Source organism: Physeter macrocephalus, chromosome 20 (assembly GCF_002837175.3).
Source record: "Physeter macrocephalus isolate SW-GA chromosome 20, ASM283717v5, whole genome shotgun sequence".
Lineage (NCBI taxonomy): Eukaryota > Metazoa > Chordata > Mammalia > Artiodactyla > Physeteridae > Physeter > Physeter macrocephalus.
The window spans coordinates 28,886,042-28,905,921 of NC_041233.1; the positions used below are offsets into that span (position 1 = coordinate 28,886,042).

General features: G+C 49.6%; 1 protein-coding gene across 1 annotated transcript in view; it reads right to left on the bottom strand.

Annotated features, from left to right (window-relative positions):
- The window catches only part of DLG5 (discs large MAGUK scaffold protein 5), a 114,564-nt gene that overhangs the window by 39,024 nt on the left and 55,660 nt on the right, over positions 1–19,880 (bottom strand). Inside the window, exons 3-5 of the mRNA XM_055081220.1 lie at positions 10,393–10,555; positions 8,421–8,564; positions 7,597–7,780 (exon numbers count right to left, since the gene is read on the bottom strand). Coding sequence (XP_054937195.1) covers positions 7,597–7,780; positions 8,421–8,564; positions 10,393–10,555 — 491 coding nt within the window. The remainder of the gene's footprint in view (positions 1–7,596; positions 7,781–8,420; positions 8,565–10,392; positions 10,556–19,880) is intronic.

The following is a 19,880-nucleotide window of genomic DNA, read 5'->3' on the forward strand; positions in this document are numbered from 1 at the left end:
GTTAGGGAGTGTTCTAATTCCATTCTTTTACATGTAGCTGTCCAGTTTTCCCAGCACCACTTACTGAAGAGGCTGTCTTTTCTCCATTGTATATCCTTGCCTCCTTTGTCATAGATTAGTTGACCATAGGTGCGTGGGTTTACTTCTGGGCTTTCTATCCTGTTCCATTGATCTATATTTTTGTTTTTGTGCCAGTACCATATCGTCTTGATTACTGTAGCTTTGTAGTATAGTCTGAAGTCAGGGAGTCTGATTCCTCCCGCTCCACTTTTTTCCCTCAAGAATGCTTTGGCTATTCGGGGTCTTTTGGGTCTCCATACAAATTTTAAGATTTTTTTGTTCTAGCTCTGTCAAAAATGCCATTGGTAATTTGATAGGGATTGGACTGAATCTGTAGATTGCTTTGGGTAGGATAGTCATTTTCACAATATTGATTCTTCCAGTCCAAGAACACAGTGTATCTCTCCATCTGTTGGTATCATCTTTAATTTCTTTCATCAGTGTCTCACAGTTTTCTGCATAAAGGTGTTTTGCCTCCCTAAGTAGGTTTATTCCTAGGTATTTTATTCTTTTTGTTGCAATGGTAAATGGGAGTGTTTCCTTAATTTTGCTTTCAGATTTTTCATCATTTAGTATACAGGAATGCAAGAGATTTCTGTGCATTAATTTTGTATCCTGCAACTTTACCAAATTCATTGATTAGCTCTTAGTCGTTTTCTGGTGGCATCTTTAGGATTCTGTATGTATAGTATTATCATGTCATCTGCAAACAGTGACAGTTTTACTTCTTCTTTTCCCATTTGTATTCCTTTTATTTCTTTTTCTTCTTCTCTGAGTGCCGTGGCTAGGACTTCCAAAACAATGTTGAATAACAGTGGCGAGAGCGGACATCCTTGTCTTGTTCCTGATCTTAGAGGAAATGCTTTCAGTTTTTCACCACTGAGGACGATGTTGGCTGTGGGTTTGTCATATATGGCCTGTATTATGTTGAGGTAGGTTCCCTCTGTGCCCACTTTCTGGAGAGTGTTGTATCATGAAATATGTGTTGAATTTTGTCAAAAGCTTTTTCTCCATCTATTGAGATGATCATATGGTTCTTATCCTTCAATTTGTTCATATGGTGTATCACATGGATTGATTTGCGTATACTGAAGAATCCTTGCATCCCTGGGGTAAATCCCACTTGATCATGGTGTATGATCCTTCTAATGTGTTGCAGGATGCTGTTTGCTGGTAGTTTGTTGAGGATTTTTGCATCTATATTCATCAGTGATATTGGTCTGTAATTTTCTTTTTTTTGTAGTACCTTTCCCTGGTTTTGGTATCAGGGTGATAGTGGCCTCATAGAATGAGTTTGGAAGTGTTCCTTCCTCTGCAATTCTTTGCAAGACTGAGAAGGATGGGTGTTAGCTCTTCTCTAAATGTTTGATAGAATTCACCTGTGAAGCCATCTGGTCCTGGACTTTTGTTTGTTGGAAGATTTTTAATCACAGTTTCAATTTCATTACTTGTGATTGGTCTGTTCATATTTTCTATTTCTTCCTGGTTCAGTTGTGGAAGGTTATACCTTCCTAAGAATTTGTCCATTTCTTCCAGGTTGTCCATTCTATTGGCATAGAGTTGCTTGTAGTAGTCTCTTAGGATGCTTTGTATTTCTGCAGTGTCTGTTATAATTTCTCCTTTTTCATTTTTAATTTTATTGATTTGAGACCTCTCCCTCTGTTTCTTGATGAGTCTGGCTAATGGTTTATCAATTTTGTTTACCTTCTCTTTCATTGTCGTTTGTCTCTAAGTATTTTGTTGTTGTTGTTGTTGTTGTTGTACACGGGCCTCTCACTGCCGTGGCCTCTCCCGTTGCAGAGCACAGGCTCCAGATGCACAGGCCCAGCGGCCATGGCTCACAGGCCCAGCCGCTCCGCGGCACGTGGGATCCTCCCGGACTGGGGCATGAACCTACGTCCCCTGCATCGGCAGGCGGACTCTCAACCACTGAGCCACCAGGGAAGCCCTCTAAGTATTTTTTGATTTCCTCTTTGATTTCTTCTTCTAGTGTGAACCTACATCCCCTGCATCGGCAGGCGGACTCTCAACCACTGAGCCACCAGGGAAGCCCTCTAAGTATTTTTTGATTTCCTCTTTGATTTCTTCTTCTAGTGATCTATTGGTTATTTAGTAATGTATTGTTTAGCCTCCATGTGTTTGTGTTTCTTTAAGGTTTTTTCCCCTGTAATTCATTTCTAATCTCATAGCATTGTGGTCAGAAAAGATGCTTGATATGATTTCAATTTTCTTAAATTTACTCAGGCTTGATTTGTGACCCAAGATGTGATATATCCTGGAGAATGTTCTCTGTGCACTTGAGAAAAGTGTGTAATCTGCTGTTTTTGGATGGAATGTCCTATACATATCAATTAAATCTATCTGGTCTATTGTGTCATTTAAAGCTTGTGTTTCCTTATTAATTTTCTGTTTGGATGATCTGTCCATTGGTGTAAGTGAGGTGTTAAAAGTCTCCCACTATTATTGCGTTACTGTCGATTTCCTCTGTTATAGCTGTTAGCTCTTGCCTTATGTGTTGAGGTGCTCCTATGTTGGGTGCATATATAATTGTTATAACTTCTTCTTGGATTGATCCCTTGATCATTATTGTAGTGTCCTTCCTTGTCTCTTGTAACATTCTTTATTTTAAAGTCTATTTTATCTGATATGAGTATTGCTACTCCAGCTTTCTTCTGATTTCCATTTGCATGGAGTATCTTTTTCCATCCCCTCACCTTCAGTCTGTATGTGTCCCTAGGTCTGAAGTGGGTCTCTTGTAGACAGCATATATATGGGTCTTGTTTTTGTACCCATTCAGCAAGCCTGTGTCTTTTGGTGGGAGCATTTAATCCATTCACGTTTAAGGTAATTAGCGATATGTTATGTTCCTATGACCATTTTCTTAATTGTTTTGGGTTTGTTTTTGTAGGTCCTTTTCTTCTCTTGTGTTTCCCACTTAGAGAAGTTCCTTTAGCACTTGCTGTAGAGCTGGCCTGGTGGTGCTGAATTCTCTTAGCTTTTGCTTGTCTGTAAAGCTTTTGATTTCTCCATCGAATCTGAATGAGATCCTTGCCGGGTAGAGTAATCTTGGTTGTAGGTTCTTCCTTTTCATCACTTTAAGTATATCATGCCACTCCCTTCTGGCTTGTAGAGTTTCTGCTGAGAAATCAGCTGTTAACCTTATAGGAGTTCCCTTGTATGTTATTTGTTGTTGCTCCAGGCTTCTTTCAATAATTTTTCTTTGTCTTTAATTTTTGCCAATTTGATTACTATGTGTCTCGGTGTGTTTCTCCTTGGGTTTATCCTGTATGGGACTCACTGTGCTTCCTGGACTTGGGTGGCTATTTCCTTTCCCATGTTAGGGAAGTTTCTGACTATAATCTCTTCAAATATTTTCTCGGGTCCTTTCTCTCTCTCTTCTCCTGCTGGGACCACTATAATGCGAATGTTGGTGCGTTTAATGTTGTCCCAGAGGTCTCTTAGGCTGTCTTCATTTCTCTTCATTCTTTTTTCTTTATTCTGTTCCGCAGCAGTGAATTCCACCATTCTGTCTTCCAGGTCACTTATGCGTTCTTCTGCCTCAGTTATTCTGCTATTGATTCCTTCTAGTGTAGTTTTCATTCCGGTTATTGTATTGTTCACCTCTGTTTGTTTGTTCTTTAATTCTTCCAGGTGTTTGTTCTTTAATTCTTCTAGCTCTTTGTTAACCATTTCTTGCATCTTCTCGATCTTTGCCTCCATTCTTTTCCAAGGTCCTGGATGATCTTCACTATCATTATTCTGAATTCTTTTTCTGGAAGGTTGCCTATCTCCATCCACTTCATTCAGTTGTTTTTCTGGGGTTTTATCGTGTTCCTTCATCTGGTACATAGCCCTCTGCCTTTTCATCTTGTCTTTCTCTCTGTGAATGTGGTTTTTGTTCCACAGCCTGCAGGACTGTAGCTCCTCTTGCTTCTGCTGTCTGCCCTCTGGTGGATGAGGCTATCTAAGAGGCTTGATGAGAGGGACTGGTGGTGGGTAGCACTGGGTGTGGCTCTGGTGGACAGAGCTCAGTAAAACTTTAATCTGCTTGACTGCTGATGGGTGGGGCTGGGTTCCCTCCCTGTTGGTTGTTTGGCCTGAGGCGACCCAACACTGGAGCCTACCTGGGCTCTTTGGTGGGGCTAATGGCGGACTCTGGGAGGGCTCAGGCCAAGAAGAACTTCCCAGAAGTCCTGCTGCCAGTGTCCTTGTCCTCACGATGAGACAGAGCCACCACCCGCCTCTGCAGGAGACCCTCCAACACTAGCAAGTAGGTCTGGTTCAGTCTCCCCTGGGGTCACTGCTCCTTCGCCTGGGTCCCGATGCGCACGCTACTCTGTGTGTGCCCTCCGAGAGTGGAGTCTCTGTTTCCCCCAGTCCTGTCGCACTCCTGCAATCAAATCCTGCTAGCCTTCGAAGTCTGATTCTCTAGGAATTCCTCCTCCCGTTACCGGACCCCCAGGTTGGGAAGCCTGACGTGGGGCTCAGAACCATCACTCCAGTGGGTGGACTTCTGTGCTATAAGTGTTCTCCAGTTTGTGAGTCACCCACCCAGCAGTTATGGGATTTGATTTTACTCTGACTGCGCCCCTCCTACCGTCTCATTGTGGCTTCTCCTTTGTCTTTGGATGTGGGGTATCTTTTTTGGTGAGTTCCATTAATTTTATTCTGACTGCGCCCCTCCTACCGTCTCATTGTGGCTTCTCCTTTGTCTTTGGATGTGGGGTATCTTTTTTGGTGAGTTCCAGTGTCTTCCTGTCGATGACTGTTCAGAAGTTAGTTATGATTCTGCTGTTCTCGCAAGAGGGAGTGAGAGCATGTCCTTCTACTCCACCATCTTCACAAAATGCATATTAATTTTGCAATTTAAAAAATAGTATAAAAACATGAAGAAAGCGCTGCCCTTCCCCTTTTCGAACTATTTAACCTTACAACTATTTGGTAAGGCAGAGTAGGGCAGGAGGCTCCATTGGGCAAGGGTTGCCCTAGAGTGGCCATCGGAGCCTGCACGGGATGCGGAGGGGCCCTGCATAGGTGCATGGGGGTCCCACAACGGGTCAGAAGCGGGGACGGCGTGGGAGGGAGGCGGCAGAGGCGAAGTCAGGCAGGTACTCCCGGGAGACTGACCAAGTAAAGAGATTAAGAATAATCAGAACCAGGTTTCTCACTACTAGGAAATGGAGTTACAAAAATGGAAAGGAAGAAAACAAGAATGAACCCTGTTATATTGTAGTACTGGACTGGAACTGGAAATGTCAGTGTGAATTCATGGTTTCCAATATACATATTACATATTGAAGGTATAAATAGGAAGAGGGAGAGAGACACATGGAAATAGGTATGAGTGAGTGTGTGTGGTGGCGGGGGGCTGGCGGGGGGGGCGGTGGTGGTGTACTCAGATATTCCTCATTCTGTCCACTGAGAGGGCCTGGAGCCATTACACCTCAGGAGCAATGAGTACATCAAGTACACCCAGCACTCAGATCATGCCTCTAAATACCATTTTCCACTAAAAGGAATGAGGACTCCTAGGAGAAATGTTTGATTTCCAGGACTAGGGCAGGGAAATTAGAAAATGAACCTGGAACATCTTCTTGTGCCAGAAATCAAGAAAGTGCTCAGAGAATGAGGGGACGTGTCAAAAAGACAGACAAGCAAGGTTGAAGGGGCTCCCCGTGGCCACAGTGGTATACAACCCACCGAGTAAAACAGGAAACCATGAGTGTGTGTGTATGTATGCGGGTGTACAAAGGGAAAACAAGTATCACTACAGTGGAGAAGAAGCCTAGAGACACCACCTTAGTCAAATGATCAAAGTGAACGTCATTAGTGATAAGTCATATCCAGACAAGTCTCAATCAACAGGATGCAATGAGAAAAAGGCAGCATCGCTTCTGTGACATTTCTGCCTAAGATGCAAAAACTCACCCAACCACGGGGATCCAACAAATCCAGGTTGAGGGACAACCTAGAAAATAACTAGCCTGTAATCTTCCAAAACATCAAGGTCACGCAGGTCACAGCCTGAGGAACTGTTCCAGACTGAAGGAGACCAAAGAGACAGGACAACTAAATGCAGTGCATTATTCTGAATGGGATCCTTTTCCTATTAAAGACATTATTGAGACAACTGGCAAAACTTGACCGGGGTCTGACGATTAGACAGTAGAACATATCAACGTTAATTCCTGATGTGTCACTGTCACTGTTATACAGGAGAATACCCCTGTTTGCAAGAAGTACACATTTACATGTTCAGGGGTGACAGGGCACCAGGTTGGCAACTTATTCTTGAATGATACAGGAGAAAAATTCTTTGTACTGTATTTGCAACTCTTCTGTAAGTTTGCAATAATCTCACAATTAAAAAAATTTTAACTGTAAATGAAAACAAAAGCAACAAAGGCAACATCATGCTAAATTACCAGGTGAGATCAGATCGTTATATACTGGCTTTGTGTCAATCAAGCCCCAACGGTCGTGCTTTAACTGGGGAACCATAAATGTTTCTGATTTATGGGAAGGGGCTCTGCTTAATCGGACCTATGCTGCAATGCTAGGAGGACACCCTGCCTCTGCCTGGGACTGTCTTCCAACCCCAAACGTCCAACCATCTATGGACACAGAGCATCATCAGTCCTTGCCACGTCCCTGGGCAGCGCAGGCAGTTCCAGACCATAAGCTACGAGAGAAGAGGCACTGGCCTACATCATTCACAGGAAGCGGTGTTCTGACTGGCCTGCTCCTCACGCACTGCTGTCAATGTGAAACAAGAGCTGAGCAAAGTGAAGAAACTAACCTCGAACGCAGAAAGCAGCAAGGGCAGCAGGACATACTCTCCCCCCAAAATAACGATGGTAACTGTTACCATCTTGTATTTGCACAGGATTTTAATATTTCCAAGTTTCTTTCCATCTGTAATCTCACACAATCCATACAAAGGAAAGAAGCTATAGATGCCCAAAGCTCCCAGACTAAGTCGAATTCCTGTGACACAGCACACATACCACACAGAACCTCCTCCTTGGTGGCCCTTGCAATATTCATAACGATACAGAATGTGTGTGGTTATTTGATTAACATTTGTATCCCCCCTTGGATTGCAGAGTCCAGGAAAACAAGGGTTGAATGTTGGCTCACAGATGGCCCGATGCCTCACAGAAGGCTGACACCAAAAATACTTGCTAAGTAATCACATGGACACACGGGTGGGTGGATAAGATGGGTGTGCGTAGGTCAGCAGGTAGACGGACAGTGGGTAGGGGAATGGATGGGTGGCAGATGAGTAGGTGGATAAGGGGACAGATGCATGGATGGATGGTGGGTGGTAGGCAGGTAGATGACTATGTGGATGGTGGGTGGTAGGTAGGTAGACGGTAGGTAGGTAGGTAGGTAGGTGGGAGGGTGGGTGGGTGGGTGGGTGGGTGGGTAGATGAGATGGTAGGTATGTGGGGGGGGGCAGGGGGTTGGTAAATGGATGGTGAGTGGATGAATGCCTGACCTGGGTCCGCCCCCCGCCGCCCAGCCCGGTTCTACCTGCTGCTGCTGGGCCCGGAGGTCACCGATCTCCTTCTGGTCCTCCTCGTGGAGCCGCTTCATGTCCTCCCACGACTGCTGGAGCAGGTTACGTTCCCGTAGCAGCTGTCCGTTCTCCCGCCTCAGCATGTCCACATCATCCTTCAGCTGGGTCTGGTCGCTCAGGAGCCGGCTGTGGAGCGTGCTGAAATCCCACACGACACAGTGAGCCCAGCCAGCCTCCAACTCCCACCTGAGGCACCAGCACCCCCTCCAGGTCCTAGTACCCCCAACACACCAGACAGGTCAGCAGCATGGAGAGGCAGGCCAAAGCCTGCTGTCAGCCACATGCCAGAAAGACCCAAACTATTTTTTTAAGAGCCTGACACCACAATGGCACACATGTGAAGGCCAGGGAAAGGAGATAAGCTCCTACCTGGCACGGACCTGACACCTCCAAGTGCTGAGGCCTGGGCAAATGTCAGCAGGTGGGCAGGCTAATGCCCTCAGAGGGGCACCAGGAGACCAAAGGGGAACATGCCCCATCTGCCTCTCCTGTGGCAGTAGAGCCCCAGCAGGGACCCAGAGGTCCACAGTGATCTGCCTGGCCTACTGTCTCGCACATTCGACCACTTTCCTACCAACCGTGCTTCTGAAGCTGGCAATGGATGGTATGGAAAACTGAGGCCCAAAGCCACAAACCCACGTGCTTAAGGCCCACCGCTTGCTATGTAGCAGAGGCAGGACGGGACCAGAACCCCAGGCTTCAGGTCCAGAACTGAAGACTGGCAAGAGGCAGCGGTTCCTTGGACGCTGGGAACCCTGGCCAGGCAGGCCCCACTCACTGGTAGAAGTCGGTCTCCTTGGCCACCTCCTCGCACCTCTTCAGGGCGTTGGTGTGCTGGTTCTGCAGGCTCTGCAGGTCTGACATGGCCCGCACACACTGGATCTTCAGCCTCTCGTAGTCCGGATTCAGCCTGTGGTAGGGCCTGGCCCAGACGGCAAACAGCCCAGTGAACACTGGCCCCGGGATCACAATGACAAGAATGTCTTTCCCTGGGAAGCCACGTCCTAGGTCACTCCAGCCCAGCAGTTCCCAAACCCTGGTCTCCTGCATACTACCACCACCAACAACCCCCCCGCCCCGCCCCCCAGTGCCTGCTAAGCCCAGGTGTCCTGGCCACAGCCAGACCAACGGAATCCGAATCCCCAGGACGGAGGGCCTTGAGTGCTGAACTCCCTGCGTGGGCCTGGAGAGCTGGGAAGGTGCTCTTGTTCTCTGGGAGCCCCCGGGAGGCCACACGCCAGGCCTGCACGCACAGTGGGCCCAGCAGTCCCTGTGATGAAGCTCCTCCTCTCCTTAGAGCAGTGATTCTCAATCTTGGGTACATAATGAATAGACCAAGGCCCAGACCGATTACATCAGCATCCCTGAGGGTAGGACTCAGACATGGGGATTTTTCAGCTCCCCAGGGGACTCCAATGTGCAGCCAAGATTGAGAAAAGTGGCCAGGAGCAGGAGTTCCCAGACCTGCAGCACTGTAATCACCCGGGAACTTGTTAGAAATGCAAATTCTCAGGCCAGCCCCAAACCTCCGAAATCAGACACTCAGGAGGGAGGGAGGAATGGCCAGCCATCTGTGCTCTAACAAGCCCTGCAGGTGACCCTGGTGCGAGCTCAAGCCTGGGAACCCCTGCTCTAGAGCAGGCGTCAGCAACCTTTTCAGGTAAAGGGCCAGTCTCTGTGCAGCCACTACTCCGCCTCGGTGGCACGAAAGCAGATGTGGACGGCACACACTCGCACACTGTCTTCACTTGCCCCGCCCTCGAGCTGTCTGTCTGAGAGACACATCCTCACAAAAGCGACCTCTAGGAGCGGGCTGTGAGCCCCGACATCACCCCAGAAAAATCCTCCTCAGGATGAGGCACACACCCCTGACGCTCCTGAAGGAAAGCGCTTCAGCCAACCCTGCTCCCCTCAGAACCCCTGCCAGCATCTCCCCAACCCTTCCCTGGTATCTACCTCTCAATCCCAACAAAAGAAGTGGTCAAAGGTTTTCTTCAAAATAACAAAAAAGCCAGGTGGGACCAACCCTTTTGGAAACACACACGAGGCAGGAAACGACTAACGTGTTTACAAACCACATAAAGATCCACTCAACAATGAAGTAGGCCGGGGTATCCAGGAGCCAGCAGTGCCCTTTTGCCCACGGGCAGGCCAGTCAAAGGCTCAGCAACAGGGTGACTGACTATCTCTGTTAGAGCAGGGGCTGCACACAGCAGCAGACAGGCGACAGAGAGAGAAGCATATTGTCTCCAGGGCTGGAAGGCAGAGAGGCCTGGGAAAGGGCCGGTGACAAGGCCAAGGCCATCCAACCAACCAGGGAGGAGGCACCAAAGTGGGACCAGGAGCCTCCAGCTGCTGCCCAGACCACCCACCAAATGACCATCTGCAAGGCCAGTAGAAAGGCGGTGAGGCCGGTCCACACACACACACACACACACACACACACACACACGCAAGCAAGGGCACACCACTGCCAGGAGCCAAGGGTAGCATGGACACACCCACGCACACTTCTCAATCCCCAAGTTGAATGATTCAGGCCACAGACTCCGATTTTGATCTGGAGGAAGCATAACAAGCCTCCGCCCCGCTCCCCGCATCCAGGCCTACAAAGGCGGGGGGCGGGAAGGACACTCGGGCAGGCAGCAGGGCTCTCAGGAGCTGAGGGTACGCCTCGGGGCAGGGGGTGCCATGGCATCAGGGTGGTGACCCTGTCCAGCGGGCCGGCGGGGGAGGGGCACGGTAGCCACCTCTTGTCGAAGGTGGTCCCGTGGGTGGCGAAGGCCAGGCGTTTCCGCAGCTCGTTCCTCTCCCGGGTCATCAGCCGCAGCTGGATGGAGAGGTTCTCGACCTTCTCATTCACTTGCCGGTCAGTGAGCAGCGGCGGCGGGGACGGCGCCTTCCCGGTGGTGCCTGCAGGAGGAAGGTGACAAAGAGAACTCGTGTTCACACGGCCCCCACCGGCAGCCAGGCACTGTTCTGGGCTCTCAGCTTGCATTCACTGCTCACAACCACCCTTACCAGGTGGGTCCTGTTACATCCCCCTTTCCCAGAGGACACCACCAAGTCAGAGTGTAAGAGGCACAGCTGGGCCCAGAGCCCGGGCAGTCTGGCTCCAGCATCCTCTACCTTGGCCCTGGCTGAGGACCCTGAGGTCCCCCTCTCTCCCTCCAACCTAGCTTTGGCACCTCCAGGATGGAACTGTTTTGGCCCTGATCTTTGCATCCTTGCCTGCTCTGCTAACACCAGCTGTCACCCACCCCTGGGCACGGAGAGGCCAGCCTGAGCAAGGTGGAAGGCGCGGCCTGAAGAGGAAGACACAGTTACAGCTTCCCAGAGAAGGTGGCAGAGGACAGAGGCAGCCAGCTCCAAAGCCGAGCCCAAGGGCCGTGTCCCGTCTTCCCCTGATCAGGGCTGGACACTCCACACAGTTCCCTCTTCCAAGCTGCCCGACTGCCTAAAGCACCTGCTCAACAAGCCCAGGTGTGCAGCTCGGAGGAGCTACAGGGAGAGCCGCCCATGGCCAAGGTAAGTGGGATGGGGTGCAGGTAAGTCCCAGGACCTCTGACTGCCCAGCCCACACCAGGCCCTCATCACTTGTCCCTAGGACTAGACATGTCCTGAAGGGACTCCCATGCCTTGTGCTATTACCAAGGAACAGTGGCCACCACCAGCACCTCTGATGAGATCCCAATCTGCTTCTAGGAAGTATGCACCTCACTCAAATGTCCCAGAAAAAGAGACAAATCCATGGTGCTTTTAGAGTTAACTCTATCCGTGTGTTCCCCTGAGCCCTCTAACCCTCAGAGATCCTCAGTGGGGTCAGAGTAACCCACAGAAGTCATCCCAGTTTATGGACGTGATCCAGAGGCTGACTCACCCCAGGGACACAGTATCTGTCTCCCCAGTAGCCCTGTAATGTGTAAAAGGCAAGACAAACGTCTTCTGACTCTGTGTCATCCTGACCGCTGCCCCCAGCAGACCGTTGTTGGCTGATTTGCTTGTGCAAAGCAAGTGTCCCCCAAGACAGGCACTCAGGTGTGGCCTCGCATCTTCCAGGAGTGGCAGGGAGGATGGAGAATTCGACACTGTGGGTGACAAGCTAGACCATGGTCTGAGGCAGGACACTCGAGCTCCCAGCTCAGTGTTATCCAATGTCGGTACGCCAACCACTGAATCTAGTACCCCTAGAAATGCATGTTATTTTAAAGCCAGCACCTCCGTAACAACCGGGATTCCTGTGCTCAGGCCAGACCTCTGCGGCCAAAATGTTCTTTCAGGTGGGGCCCAGGATCACCATTTCCCACGAGCATCTCCCTCCCTCCATGGGTTCTAGTCCACAGCCTGAGAAGCCTTCCCTCGCCTTTCCCCAAAGCCCCTGGATCCTTACCCCTGCCCCCAGGAGTTTTGGAAAACAGGCTGGTTACAGCTCTGTGTGGCTGTGTAACGTCTTCCTCTTTGGCAAATGAAGGCACTTCTATCAGCTCTAGTTCTACGACGGCCATCTGATTTGCACTAACTTACCGGGCTGTCTGACATGTGGGGCTTCCTCTGGACACATGCCTGACACCCCCTTCTGGAGAGGCCTACAAGTAAAACTCGGCATCTAACCAGCCCCGGTGGGGGTGGGGGGGGGCATGATCTGTGGAGGACTGACAAACCCAAGACAGTGGGACGAACAGACCCAACAAGCACCCGGAAAAGAAGGACTTCAATGTAAACAGTCACAACCAACCACACAACAGCACACAACACAGATGCCCCAGGCATTAATTTAACCTTCCCAACAATCCCAGAGGTGGTAAGAATATTATCATCTCCATTTTACAGGTGAGAAAACTGAGGCCCAGCAAGCTTAAGGATCAACTTAAACTTCCACAGACAGCAAGTGGTGCCCCGGATGAGAGCCCAGGCACCTGGATTCGGAGCACGTGCTCTCTGCTGCTGTGCCTTGCGGCCTCCCAAAGACAACCATGAGTAGCACTCACTCCATGCCTGGCAGTTTATGAGATGCTTTTCATACGTTATCCCATTCCATCCCCTTAAGGAAGATACTGCTGTTATTCCCATTTTACAGATCAGGAAACAAAACCTTATCAAGCTTAAATAATGGGTCCAGGTCACCAAGCCAGTAAATGACAGCATGGCGTATGGAGTGCCTTCTGCCTGACCCCAGTGCCCGAGGCCTCAACCTAAAAGTTCTCAAATGGTTTGATTTTAGGGCCTCTTTACACTCTTAAAAATGACTGAGGACTCCAAAGAGCTTTTGCTTATAGGGGTTATATCTAACAATATCTACCAGATTAGAAATTAAAACTAAAAAGGTATTTTAAAATATTTACTAATTTTAAAATAACCAAACCCGTTACATATTCACATTAAGATTTTTCGTGAAAAATTAACTACACTTTCTACCACAAAACAAAAAAACCCAGCAAAAAGAATGGCATGGCTTTGCATCTGCGTAATGCTGTTTGACATCTGGCTTAATAAAGACAGCCGGAGTCTCACATCTGTGCAACATCACACACTGTGGATGGAACCTGTAGAAAACTCCACTCTACAGTAGAGTCTGTGTGAGGACGAGAGCGCAAAAAGCAAGTGACATCTCAGGATCATTATGAAAACAGTTCTGACCTCACTGGCTCCATGAAAGGACCTCAGGGACACCAGACCATGCTTTGAGAAGGACTTGACCTGCGGTCAAGTTCAATAAGTATCAGAGAAACATCAGATCTCAATTTCAGGACTGAAAAGCACCACCAGGCCCAGCAACCTGCCTCCAGGGAGATAAAGAATTTCCACCCCATTTTAAAAATGAAGCAACAGAAAGATGTAGCCCTTGGCTTTTGCGGAGGCTGGAGAGAGAAGCAGCAGCAGGACAGAAGTAGGGGTCATCAGACCTGTCACCACACACAGCCACCGCCTCCTGTCTGTCTCCAGCAGGATGAGGCCACCGGCTCTGCAGCTACTAGGACCTGGGGGCAGCCGATCACACACACAGGGACGTGAGCGCTGTCATTTGCTGAGCACAGCCTACGCGCTGGGTTCGGTGCTAAACGCACCTGGGTCCTCGCTTCATTAATACCCACGGTACCCTCCCAGATACGTGCTGTGATCACCGAGTGAGAAACTGACGTCTAGCAAAACTGCACAGCTGGGAAACCGGCAGATACCCACGCAAATCCGGCTTCACCTCCAGACCCAGGGCCTCGTCCACTACCCTGCACGGCTTCCCCACGGGAGTGGCCTCCTGTTTCCCTTCCCCTGCCCCAAAGGCTTGAGCATCCATGAAACACACAAAAAGTGAGGCCATCCAGGCCTGTGAATCCATCAAATAGCAGGTTGACTTAGGGAAACTGCTGCCTGGATACCCCTGTCCTTTCACAATAAGGAGGGCAGAGGGCAGAGAAGGGCCACAGGGGGCCTCAAGAAAAATCCCAAGATGTGCTAAGCCAGGAAGTTCCAAAATAACAGCAAGTGTTGCAGAAAACCCTTTCCATATCCATTCAATTAAAGATAAAGTTTTTCTCTTTTACTTGCATCTCAGGGTTGAAAAACATTTTGATGATGCAGTCCTTTCAAGAAAATGGCTGCCAGAATCCCCTAAATAGCTACCAAGATTGTTTGAACTCCTGCACAGTGAGGGAGCTCACTACTTCACAGCAAAGCCCATCTAATCTCTCCCCAGATAATTATCCTATGTACTGAGTTAAAATCTGTATTTCTCCCACCAACCACAGATCTGTCTACCCCTCCCAAGGCCATGAGGTAGGGACTTCCCTGGTGGTGCAGTGGTTAAGAATCCGCCTGCCGAGGCAGGGGACACAGGTTCAATCCCTGGTCCCAGAACATCCCACAGGCCGCAGAGCAACTAAGCCCGTGCACCACAACTACTGAGCCTGCGAGCCGCAACTACTGAGCCCGCATGCTGCAACTAGTGAAGCCCACGTGCCTAGAGCCCGTGCTCCACAATGAGAAGCCACCACAATGAGAAGCCCACACACTGCAACGAAGAGTAGCCCCTGCTCGCTGCAACTAGAGAAAGGCCGAGCGCAGCAACGAAGACCCGACGCAGCCCCCAAAAAAACCCCAAAAAACAAAAACAAAGGCCACGAGGTACAACTGTAATTCTTCTTCTAAGCAACAGACATGCAAGTATTTGAAGACAACTGCCAAGTCCCTTTATCACTACCAGAAGAGCTAAAATTAAAAAAAGTGACAACACCAAATGCTGGCAAGGATGCAGAGAAACTGGAATTCTCAAACACTGATGGTGGGAATATGAAATCATACAGCCACTGCAGAAAACACTTTGACAGTCTTTCATAAAGTTAAACACGCACTTTTCATACTACCCAGTAATCCCACTCCTGGATATTTACACAAAAGAAATGAAAATTTATGTTCACACAAAAGCTAGCACACAACTGTTTACAGCAGCTGTTGAATGGATAAACAACAGTGTTATATTCCTACAACGGAATACTTCTCAGCAACAAAAAGGCACTCTCATACAAACTACTGGTACACACGAAGGCAAGGGGAACAGGGACTCGCGAATGCACCATGCTGAGTGGAAGAAACCAGACTCAAAAGGCCACACGCCATATGCTTCCATTTACACGACATTTGGGAAAAGGCAAAACTACAGAGGCAGAAGAGAGATCTGTGGTTGCCAGGGGCTGGGGGTGGAGGGAAGAAAGGCTGACTACAAAGTCACAGAAGGGAATTCTTCAGGGTGGAGAATTTGTTCTATATCTTAATTGTGGAAGTGGTTAAATAACCAATGTGTTCATCAAAACTCATCGAACTATACACCAAAAAGGATAAATTTTACTGTATGTAATTCATACCTCATGGAACATGACTTTTAAAAAAATCTGAAGTTAAAAAAACAAAACAAAACAAAACACTGTGGTGCCCTAAACTGAAGTGACCATCCCAGGAGAGGTGTGACCAATGAAGAGGTGTGGCTTGTCACCCCCGACCAGTCACTGTGTTTATAGTAAACCTTTTCAAGAGCAAGCAAAATCAAAACAAACGTCAAGTGAGTTGTCCACAGAAGCTTCAAATTCTATCTTTCTGCAGTTGTTCTTTGGGACTCAAATGCAAAACTGTACACTCTTCCCCCACTTCACTGCTTCCTCTTCCCAAATCTGGGACCCACTTGAAAAGAAGGCAGGGGAGTTCCCTGGTGGTCTAGTGGTTAGGATTCGGCACTTTCACTGCTGTGGCCTGGGTTCAATCCCTGGTCGGGGAACTGAAATCCCACAAGCCATGCACCACAGCCATAAATAAATAAATAAACTAATTAATTAATTAATTAATAATAATTAAAAGAAAAACTTAAGAAAAGAAAGATTTTCTTTTTTTCATTTTTATGTTCAGGATGGGATTCCGGGGTTAAGGGATTTGGACTGGACTAAAATGGCCGCAAAACGAGTGCTGGAAGATGCCAGGAGAGCCGGCACAGGCCCTGGAGTTTGGACAAAGAGCTCTCACTCCTCTGGGCCTTGGTGTAAGAGGAACTGCAGCCAAGGGGAGCAGAGCCCCTTCGCCATCACGAGCCCTGGTTCCTCCTCCCGGTCACCCTGGCCGATGCAAGTGCAGCCTCCTCTGTAGACCACTGAGGCTCAGCCAGAGCCTGGCAGATGGGTAGTCTTCTTGGCTATAAGGCCCTTTGTCCTTAGCCCCCTTGTCACACCACACTGCAGCTGACCCTGAAGGCCACTCCCCCAACAAGTCTTATTTACAGCTAGAGAGGTCACAACTCTGCTTCAGAGCCCTGTGGGCCTGTGGTACCAGAGGCCAAGGAGAAGATGGGCACTGGCCCAAAGTGGTCAGGTGGAACAGGGATGCCCAGGTAAACTTCCTGGCCTCCTCCAGGCCCTGGCTGTCAGGAGAGAAGCAAAACAGCAGAACATGGTCATCACAGGCCGTAGCAAGCAAAACCAAGCCATCCTCTCCTCCAGCCCAGGAGAGCCAGAGCCATCGGGGGGAGACACAATCCCACGTCCTGAACCAGTGCTTCCAAAAGCACCTCAGCTTCACTGGAGACCTTGTTAGAAATGCACAGGTCAGGCCCCACCCAGACCTACCGATTCAGGAACCCTGGGGGGAGAAGCCAGCACTCCCCTCCAGGTGAGTCTGATGCCTGATAAAGTTTGAGAAGCTCTGGTCTGGACCAAAGTCGCACTGTCTGGCCAGAGTGGCTTATCAATCCCTTGTTTTTTCGGCTGTCCAATACCCACTACATTTAAAAGCATCGCCCATTGATGCCCAGGGGATGCCCTCCTTGGTCAGCACAGGACTGCAGCTGGGCTCCTCCTGGACTTGGACTGGAAGGAGGTTAGACTCCAGCGCAGCAGCTGCAGCCTTGCCCAGCTCCCAGATCTCCTTCCAGATAAGCTACTTGCTCTCGAATCCTTGACTCAGGGTCAGTTTGCCGAAACCCAAACCAAGACAGGTGACGATGGCCTGTTGCTTCCAGGCTGCTCCTACATCCAGAGCGCCACTCTTGGAGGACCCCACTCGAGGGCCACCTCCTCCCTGAAGCTTCCTGTGACACCCCTCGTTAGAAAGAGCTGCTCCTTCCCGTCTCCTTGTTTTACACAAGGCAAAATGGCCAGTCGCTTCTCTCTCTGGTGCTCTGGTCTGAATGTTGGCGTACCCCACCAAATTCCTATGTTGAGGTCCTACAACCCCCAACCCCGTGTGGCATTAGGAGGTGGGGCCTCTGGGAGGTGATCAGGCCATGAGGGTGGAGCCCACGTGAATGGGATCGATCAGTGGCCTTATAACAGGGACCCTAGAGAGCTCTTCCCCCTCCTGCCATGTGAGGTTACAACGGGAAGGCACCATCTATGAACCAGGAAGCGGGCATCCCAAGACACCGACTCTGCCTTGATCTTGGAAGGCATTAGGCTTCCAAGCTTCCAGAACTGTGAGAAATAAATGTGTGTTGTTTCTGAACTGCCAAGTCTGTGGTGTTCTGTGATAGCAGCCTGGACAGACAAAGACACCTGCCTAGCCTGTAAGGCCTGGAGCCAGGCCCCCCTGTGATCCCTATGAGTGCCGAGCACGGGCTCCAAGAGGACAAGGTGCTCCCGTCCATCTGACGCACTGAGAGAAAACAGACCCCGGATCCAAAAGGATCAGAGAAGGAATGGTCAGAGGGCAAGGGGTCAGGGTGCAGCCTTGCCTCCATGCTCATTCACCCCACCATCCTCTATCAACTAGAAGCTGCACTTTCAAGGAATCTTTGCTGGGCTAGGAAGGAAGCCCTCCAGATGCTTCGGCCAACAAAACCAGATCTCTCTCCTTAATAAGAAAGCACTCCTGTTACTTCAATCTGCATGAAATTTAAGGCTCATTTTATAAATGCTGCCCAAGAATGTCTCCTCTTCTTAAAACTACCCCAGTTATCCAAGTTGAGGGAAAAAAAAAGTACCTAATTAGATCAGGATGAATGGGGAAGAAAAAAACATCGATTGCCTGAAATGAGTGTGCATCCCCTGGGCAGATCCACGGGGCCTACCCACAGGCAGGTTACTCAAATAACAGGCCACACGGGGTGGGGGGAAGCCTCAAAGAAGCCACGCGTGCTTGGCTGATGAAAATTGCCTGGAAAGACACAGCAAACTTTAAGGCTGTTGGTCTGTTGTTAGGAGTGTCAGGCTGAAGAGGTGAAATGGGCGGACCACCTGAGGACCTCATGCCAGCCGGGAAGAGGGGAGGGGCAACCAGGTACCAGCTGTTGCAGAGAAAATACCATACCCAAGGCTCCACCCACCAATTTTCTCTTATGCCAAGTATAACTTGCTGTTCTTTGCCCAAACGTTCTTGGTTAGGGAGATATAAGTGGGAAAGTGGAGGCGATGTTTTTATTGTAGGACCTTGCCTTTCCTTAGGTTCATGGAGAAAGACCTAACAAACAGAAACAGCCAGACTCCATATGACTCATCAGCCCCTCGGTCGGGGGGTGTGCCTGAGATGGCCAGGGAAAGAAGTGCTCTGCCTGTCATTAGGTGAGGCTGAGCCAGGAGGGATTCCTCCAGGAGATGCAGCAGTGGGCCATGGATGACCCTCTACTCATTCCACTCCAAGGGGCTGGTCCAAGCCAGCCAGAGACATTCCAGTGCTTTTGCCAGGGACTAGGTTAGGTCAACTCATCTCCAACCAGGAGGGCTGTTAAAATGGATGCTGAGCCTCATCCTCAGAGCTTCTGGAGCCTGGAAACCTACATTTCTATCAAGTACCTGGGTGCTGCTGGTCCAGGGACCACACTGCATGAGCCATAGTTTGGGCACAGACAAGTGACAGGGGACTGGGGACTGTGCTGAGGACCTTCTGGGGAAGGCTTCTTTGCTCGTCAGGAGACACGAGAGGAGACGGCCTCCTTCATCCTCTGGACCATTTGTGATGATGGAGATGTTCTTTTATCTGATCTGTCCAATACGGTAGCCACTAGCCACAGGTGCTACAGAACCGTGGTCCCCAACCTTTTTGGCACCAGGGACCGGCTTCGTGGAGGACAATTTTTCCACGGACCGGTGGCGGCTGGGGGCGGGAGATGGTTTCAGGGACGACTCAAGCTCATTACATTTATTGTGCACTTTATTTCTATTATTATTACACTGTAATATATAATGAAATAATTATACAACTCACCATAATGCAGAATCAGTGGGAGCCCTGAGCCTGTTTTCACTTGCCACTCACTGAGAGGGGTATTTTGTTTTGTTTTATTTATTTATGGCTGTGTTGGGTGTTTGTTGCTGTGCGCGGGCTTTCTCTAGTTGCGGCGAGCAGGGGCTACTCTTCGTTGTGGTGTGCGGGCTTCCCACTGCAGTGGCTTCTCTTGTTGCGGAGCATGGGTTCTAGGCGCGCGGGCTTCAGTAGTTGTGGTGCACAGACTAGGTAGTTGTGGCACACGGGCTTAGTTGCTCCGCGGCATGTGGGATTTTCCCGGTCCAGGGCTCGAACCCCTGTACCCTGAACTGGCAGGTGGATTCTTAACCACTGCGCCACCAGGGAAGACCCACTGATAGGGTTTTTTATTCTCTTTCACTGCTGTGGCCTCTCCCATTGCGGAGCACAGGCTCCGGACACGCAGGCTCAGCGGCCATGGCTCACAGGCCCAGCCGCTCCGCGGCATGTGGGATCTTCCCGGACCGGGGCACGAACCCGTGTCCCCTGCATCGGCAGGCGGACTCTCAACCACTGCACCACCAGG